The sequence below is a fragment of the Phoca vitulina genome, unplaced genomic scaffold (assembly GCF_004348235.1).
Source record: "Phoca vitulina isolate PV1807 unplaced genomic scaffold, GSC_HSeal_1.0 scaffold116, whole genome shotgun sequence".
Taxonomy (NCBI): Eukaryota; Metazoa; Chordata; class Mammalia; order Carnivora; family Phocidae; genus Phoca; species Phoca vitulina.
In genome coordinates this window covers 649,848-657,540 of record NW_022589819.1, presented here as the reverse complement: position 1 = coordinate 657,540, position 7,693 = coordinate 649,848, and the positions used below count along the sequence as shown (strand labels likewise).

Below are 7,693 nucleotides of genomic sequence, written 5' to 3'. Positions count from 1 at the left end.
TCAACTTATGGAAAGTTGCAGATTGTCCAAGAAGCATGGATACGGACCTGGAAGAGATGTCTCAGCACCCCACACCTCTGTTCCCGGTCCTGACCCTCCCAAGGCAAGGGGCAGCCACCTTGCCATTCTCTTCTCTAGAAAGGGGAGACCACGCAATAGGGTTCAGTCCCAGCCTCCCCTGCCAGCCCGGTGCTCCCCTTCTATCACCTACCCTCCAGCCACACAGTCCCACCCGCCCTCTCCCCAGGGGTTGTCAGGGACAGAAGGCCCCTCCCTCATCCCCCTCAATGTTCCCGCACTCCTCCCCCTCCCATCGCTAGGGTGTCCAGGACATTGTGTGACTCAGGAAACAGCTCAGACGTGAGGCTTGCAGCAGGCAGAGGAGGAGGAAGGGGCCGTGGGACCAAAGGAGGTGGCTGCTGCCTCAGTGAGGGCTCTCAGGGTCCTTGCCCCGGGCGGCCAGGGGTCTGGGTTTGGGGCAGGGGCTCTGGGATGCAGCCCCCTTCACTGCTGCTGCTGTTGCTGTGTCACTCAGTCGTCAAGAGCAGAGGTGAGGCATGGGGCAGGAGAGGCGGGGGACCCATCTTCCTTGAGAGGGTGTCGGTGGGTTGGGGGCAGGGGACACTGGATGGAGGAGAGTTTCACACAGGGAGGGAGGACTCTGCCCCTGGAGCTGCACAAACCAGGCTTTGGGGCCTGTGCCAGGGGCGGTGACTATCAGGGGAATGGGTGGGAGGATGCCCGCCCCCAGGGAGAACCCAGCTGACCTTGGAGCTGGGGGACAGCAGGCCCTCGCAATCACATTCAGGAGGTGAAGAGGGAAAAAAACTGACCACCTGCTAAGGGAGGCTACGACAAGAAAGCAGGAGATGGAGACATGGGAAGGTCAAGGGCTGACCAAGTCCCTTTCCCGGTCCAGCTGTCCCCACCCCCCGGATGGCTCAATGCTGGGCCCTTCCGGGAGGAAATCCCTTCAACGTCTCAGCCATTCACCTTCCTGGAGTCCCTTGGGCCCCCCTCCTGAGCCCTGTTGTCCTGCTTCCCAGGGATGGAGCCCGCGGCTGGACTTGGAAGCCTGGAGAATAAACAGGAAAGGGGGTGGGGATTAAGAGTTGAGAGGATCTAGAGACCTGGGATTGGGAGAAGGGGGGCGCTGGGGCAAGAGCCCCACGTGGGGACCAGGAACAGAGGGGATGGTGGTTGAGAGCACATGTGTGGAGCTGCTGCAGGCAGGTCCCTCCAGAGCACCCAGAGGAGGAACCAGGGAGCACGAAGCCCCCCAGTCCCATGCCATCCTCATCTCCATCCCCAGTGCTGCACTGTGGGGGCTCCCCAGAACCCTGTGCCAACGGAGGCACCTGCCTGAACCTATCTCAGGGACAAGGGACCTGCCAGTGAGTGTGCCTCCTGGGAGAGAGAGACTGGAAAGGGGGAGGGAGCGCAGGGCGGAGGGGGTACTGGGAAGGAAGGAGAAAGGGAGGCTGTGAAGGCTCTGAAGAGAAAGGAAAGCAAAGGAGGGAGGTGGGAGGGCGAAGAGGGCCCAGTGACGCGAGTCTTCCTCTCTCCTGCCCCCACTCAGGTGTGCCCCTGGCTTCCTGGGTGAGACATGCCAGTTTCCTGACCCCTGCCTGGATGCCCAGCTCTGCCAGAATGGGGGCAGCTGCCAAGCCCTGCTTCCCGCCCTCCCAGGCTCCCCCAGCCTTCCCTCTCCCTTGGCCCCCAGCTTCTCCTGCACCTGCCCCTCTGGTTTCACTGGCCAGACGTGCCAGGCCCGGCTCAAGGACCCCTGTTCTTCCTTCTGTTCCAAAATGGGCCGCTGCCACATCCAGGCCTCAGGCCGCCCACAGTGCTCCTGCCTGCCTGGATGGACAGGTGAGCACTGCAGGGGTGGGGGAGAGGGGACAGGCAGGAGCAGGGGGCTGGGAAAGACAGAACTGGAGTCTGAGTGACAGGGAGCCCTTCTGAGGACAGAGCCTGTGAGAATCAAGAAGCCGACTCTTGCTGACCATTTACCGGAGACTGACATTCTCCAGCCCGGCCATACCAATGGTTAAAATGCTGAAGTATTTCCAAACCCGTCAGTGAATGGCTACTGCCATAGGCCCCCTTAGTGCCCCATGCTGGTCCCTTTCCCGGCCCCTCCACCCAGCAGCTAGAGGGTTAATGCCTAGCACAAGGTGGTGGGCATCTGAATGGCCTCTATTACTGAGAACTGGGAGCCCATAATAGCACCTGGAAGGACGCGCTGGTGGGAGGGGTAACGAGGGTGGAAAGGATCTGACCCAGAGAGAGGAATGGGTGTCAGTCCTGGGAAGAGGGGTGCAGCCCTGGGGCAAGGGTGCAGGACCCTGGGGGGCAGGGTGTGCTAGCCTGAGGAAACGGTCAGGGGTGCGGAACAGCGGAGAGCCCCTGGAGTGGAAGGCTCCTCTGACCCACCAGGATGGAGTGGACTGGACGGGGCAGTGGAGGCCACAGGGGCAGGAAAGTGCACTGTGAGCGGTGGACTAGAAACAAGGCTTCTCAAATTTGGCGACACACAGCAATCACCTGGAAAGCCCTGAACATCCCAGAGAGGCTGATGTAGTGGGTCTGGGGTGGGCCCAGGCATGGCGATGTTTTAACTGCCTGGGTAATCCTGAGGACTCGGCGGCGAGAGAGCAGGCTGTGTGACAAGGATCATCGGTGGCAGCTTGCCAGACCCAGTGCTCCGAGCAGGGACTCTGGGCAGCTCTTTCCCAGGCCCAGTGGCAGCCCCACCACTGCAGAGGCGTGTGCCCTCGCACTAGCTCTCCATGGCCTTGGTTGTCAGCTGACGTCCACGTTGAGGACGGGGGGCGATGCTCGGGAGGTGCCGACTCAGCTCAGTGTCAGCCGCCACCTCGGCCACGGCCCCTGTGCCAACGGCTGAGAGGGGCGTCTCCTCGTCATCCGGAACGCTGCACCCACCTAAAGATTAGGGAATCCAGAAGAGGCAGGCCAGACAACTGGCCAAGGGCACACAGCCACCTTCGGCCCAGCAAAGTGCTAAGTCTCCTGCCTGCAGGGGCGGGGGGCGGGGCGGGTAGGGGGTGGTTCTCACCTCCCCACCAAGGAAAGGTCACCACAGGAAGGACCAAGATTTTCTCAGGCAGGGCCAATCGGCCATAGTCCCACCAACAGCTACATGTCCTATTTTCCAGAATGGCCAAACTGAGGCACGGGGTGGTGGAGCAGGGCAAAGCGGGTGTGGGAGGAAAGGGAAGGAAACGTGAAAATCAGCCACAGAGACAACCGAGGCGGGGAGCTGGGTTCCCTCGGATGAGCTGGGATTTGTGCAGTGCCACCAACAGCCCCCTCTGTCGTCTGCCTCAGGTGAGCAGTGCCAGCTTCAGGACTTCTGCTCGGCCAACCCCTGCACCAACGGAGGGGTGTGTCTGGCCACACACCCCCAGATCCAGTGCCTCTGCCCACCCGGCTTCGAGGGCCATGCCTGCGAACACGATATCAACGAGTGTTTCCTGGACCCCGGACCCTGCCCCAAGGGCACTTCCTGCCATAACACCCTGGGATCTTTCTGGTGTCTCTGCCCCACTGGGCAGGAGGGTCCACACTGTGACCTTCAGCCGGGACCCTGCCCCCCTAGTGGCTGTTCCAATGGGGGCACCTGTCAGCTGGTTCCCGGGAAAGACTCTACCTTCCATCTCTGCCTCTGCCCCCAAGGTGTGTCCTCACCTGCAGCCCCTCTCCCTGCGTAGGGAGGTCCCCTTCCCTCAGCTAATCTCATGACCCTGTCAGGTTTCACAGGCCCAGGCTGTGAGGTGAATCCAGATGACTGTGCTGGCCACCAGTGTCAGAATGGGGGCACCTGCCAGGATGGGCTGAGCACCTATGCCTGCCTCTGCCCAGAGGCCTGGACAGGTGAGTCGTGTAAGCCAAGTCCATGCACCTGCGGCCCAGATGGTCCGCCCCTGGCCTCTCCTCCTCACAGGGCTCCCAGCTCCAGCTTTTGTCCCCTCCCCACCCCACCCCCCGCAGGCTGGGATTGCTCTGAAGATGTGGACGAATGTGAGGCTCAGGGCCTTCCTCGCTGCAGAAACGGGGGAACCTGCCAGAACTCGGCTGGCAGCTTCCACTGCGTGTGTGTGAGCGGCTGGGGGGGGCGCAGGCTGCGAAGAGAACCTAGATGACTGCCTTGCTGCCACCTGTGCCCCAGGATCCACCTGCATTGACCGCGTGGGCTCCTTCTCCTGCCTCTGCCCACCTGGCCGCACAGGTGTGACAGCGGGCGCGGGGGGGTGGCGGTAGAGATGGCAAGTGAGAGGGGCACCAGGAGGGCGGCTGGGGGCTTCAAGCGGCCCCAGAGAGCCTCACAGCCACCCTGCCCTCCAGGACTCCTGTGCCACATGGAGGACATGTGCCTGAGCCAGCCGTGCCACGGGGAAGCCCAGTGCAGCACCAACCCCCTGACGGGCTCCACACTCTGCCTGTGTCAGCCTGGCTACTCAGGGCCCACCTGCCACCAGGACCTGGACGAGTGTCAGATGGGTGGGTCACCGCTGCCCGCATCAGAGCCTCTCCGAGCCCCCAGGCAGCCTCTGCAAATTGTTTTTCAAATGAAATATATAATCATCTCTTTTTTCCTGGTTTTGTCCAGATTTGGCATCCCTTCCCTACACAGTCTTCTCACCAATGCTCAGCCCTCCAGGCCCCTTTTAGTCCTTCTCCATCTTAAAGACACCGGCTCTTTCTCTGATTTGCTCTCATCTGCCACAAACAGGCCCTCACGCCTTCCCTGGCAGTCCGGCCTCCTTGCCCTTCCACGCCGGGCCCCCGCGGACTCCTGACTCTTCTCTCCTCCCAGCCCAGCAAGGCCCCAGTCCCTGTGAACACGGCGGCTCTTGCCTCAACACCCCTGGTTCCTTTGACTGCCTCTGCCCCCCTGGCTACACGGGCTCCCGCTGCGAGGCTGATCACAATGAGTGCCTGTCCCAGCCCTGCCACCCCGGCAGCACCTGCCTGGACCTGCTTGCCACCTTCCACTGTCTCTGCCCGCCAGGTACCAGATGCATGGGGTAGAGGACCAGGGGGCTAACCCTGAACGCCCCAGGCATGACCCCTGCAGAACACAAACGGCCCCAGGCCAGTTGGGGGGACAGTTACAAAAGAATGCTTTTCATCTCCCCACCCCAGATAAAAACTCGGGGAAACCGAGGCTCCTAGGAGAAGGCCTGCCACGGATGATAGTGAGCTTGTGCACTGCTCAAGTCTGGGGGTGAGGGGGAGAGCATTCATTTCATAGTCATTGTAAAGTGCACAGCCTGCTCCGCTGTACACGGAAGCCGGTCAAGGGAGAGCAGAACACCAGCCTCTGCTCATGCCAACTCAGAATGTTCCTCCTAATCACAGAAAAACTCTCCCCTGTAGAGATCGAGTAAACCCTTAAAATCCCACAGGGCCTGTGTGCTTGTATTTGGTACAACAGAAAAAAAAAAAAGTGCCACAAGGCTATACCTACCTCCAAGCTAGTTCTAAGGGGGAGAAAAGTCTCCCCAGGGACATAGAGACAGAGCCAATACCAGGCAGCTGAATGAAACCAGAAAAATACTAGCTTATTTTGTGCCAGGTACCACCTGAGCATCTGACCTGCCTTTTGTCATCTTTGCAACAATCCTATGAGGTCAGCATTGTTGCTGTGCCCATTTTACAAATGAAGAAACTGAGGCACAGAGAGGTTAAGGGAGTTGTCCAGCTGGTTAGTGGCAGGGCTGTGAGTCAAACCCAGGGTTTCCGTAGATTTAACCACTACACGAAACAGCCTTTCTCAACTGAGCAGCATCCAAGGTCAAAAGCAGAGAAAACGGTCCAGCAATCCAAGGAACAGGGATAGATACTAAGGAACTTCAGAAGCAGACTCCCAAGGCAAGAAGTGGGAGGCAGCTGAGGTCTGGAAGCTGATCCAGTTTCAGTTCAGGGTGAGACTGTGGATACCAGGACAAGCCCGAAGATACGGGACAAATATGGGACCAAAAACTCCCCAAATGCCCTTCAAATACCCCCCCCTTGGGGATTCCTGGTCTCCCTGGCACAGAGGCCTGCTCAGGTAGAACAAGAGGCTTGACTCACCTCCAAGCAGATGCCCATTTGTCTCATTTGTACCTTGAGGACCTCCAGGCTCATGAGCCCAGCCGGGTGAGCCCACCTTCTATGCAGAGAATGGCCCCAAAAGGTACTTCCTTGCTGCCCCCACAGGTCCCAGCAGGGGTCCTGCTCCCTGAGCTTTCACAGCTGAAGGGGGCAGGGCTACACACAGCAGAGCAGCAGGACCCCAGGCTCATCTCCCCAACCGGCAGGCAGAGGGCACCCTGGGAGGGGCTGCCTGATGGGGGCACGTGCTCTTTCTAGAACCCTGGCCTCCGGGGCAGAAGGGGCGAGCAGCCAGCGCAGGCGGGGCTGACCTGGCTGAGCCTCAGCCCGCACCACACCTCCATGTCCTCAGGCTTGGAAGGGCAGCTGTGTGAGGTGGAGACGGATGAGTGTGCCTCGGCTCCGTGCCTGAACCAGGCGGACTGCCACGACCTGCTCAACGGCTTCCAGTGTGAGTGCCTGCCCGGTGAGTGCAGAGCCCACTCCAGCCCCCGGCCCCACCCCTGCCCCACAGTCAGGCCCCGGGATCACGCCAAGCCTCTTGAAGCTCACTCTGGCCTGGCCAAGGAGGCCCCCATTTCTCCAACTCCTCTGCTCCCCAAACTCTCTTTTACATTCCCCAAATCTTCCCTGGGTACTCACCCACCTTCATCTCTGTCCTGCCAAATTGCCCAAACCACCCTTTCTAGCCCTCCTCCAGAGTCTTCTGTGTGCCCTCCCTGCTCCTGGGGATCCCGGGCTGGTCTTGGCGCTGCTCACCCTGAACCCGGGGAACACTGCCCCAGGCCTTCCTTCTCCAGCTTCCCCGGACCCCTCTGTTCCTTGCTCTGATGATAATGCATGTTTATTGACTACTCCAGGCCGGGCCCTTGGCTGTGTACTTTTCAGGCATTCCCTCGTTTAATCCTTTCAATGACACCATGAGGTCGGTTCCATTATTCCCCTTTTACAGAGGATGAAACTGGAGAGCTCGAGTAGCTTGCCCAAAGTCACACAGCTGGCAGGGGGCTGAGCATCACCCCCTGTCATCTCCACCTGCCCCAGGTGTCTTCTCTGGGAAGCCCTCCAGGTTCACCTTTCCTGGTGAGGGGAAGGGCCGGGACTTACATTTATGCTTTGGATACAATGTGTTTTCAGCATTGACACAAATACCCAGTTATGCCTTATTTATATGAAGAACAAAGTCACCAAGTTACTCTCTGTTATGTTCTGAAACTCAAATCACTATTTGAGAAGCCCCCAAACTGGTGCCTCATTATATAATGAAACATGTAGATGAACCCCCAAACCAAGCCATTTGAAACAAGATTCTCTCCATTACAATTTGTAGTGATGTTATTTCTATATATGTAAAGAGAAGACTAAATATCAGTATTAACTCTAAATTTCTTGTTTAAATCCATGAAATCATACCTGTACAGCTCAGTCACAAATATCTGTGACAAACTCCCTAATTAATCTAGAGAAAGTCACTAAAAAGAAAAGAAGGTAAGAAGGGAGGGAGGGAGCGAGGAAGGAAGGAGGGAAGGAAGGAAGGAAGGAAGGAAGGAAGGAAGGAAGGAAGGAAGGA

The 7,693-nt window shown here is 58.8% G+C and overlaps 1 protein-coding gene across 1 annotated transcript in view; it reads left to right on the top strand.

Annotated features, from left to right (window-relative positions):
• The first annotated feature begins 372 nt into the window (after positions 1–372).
• The window catches only part of NOTCH4 (notch receptor 4), a 22,177-nt gene continuing 14,856 nt past the window's right edge, over positions 373–7,693 (top strand). Inside the window, 10 exon segments of the mRNA XM_032398505.1 lie at positions 373–550; positions 1,313–1,394; positions 1,580–1,872; positions 3,352–3,699; positions 3,775–3,897; positions 4,015–4,133; positions 4,135–4,252; positions 4,369–4,524; positions 4,841–5,035; positions 6,476–6,589. Of these exon segments, the coding sequence (XP_032254396.1) occupies positions 493–550; positions 1,313–1,394; positions 1,580–1,872; positions 3,352–3,699; positions 3,775–3,897; positions 4,015–4,133; positions 4,135–4,252; positions 4,369–4,524; positions 4,841–5,035; positions 6,476–6,589 (1,606 nt within the window). The 5' untranslated portion in view covers positions 373–492.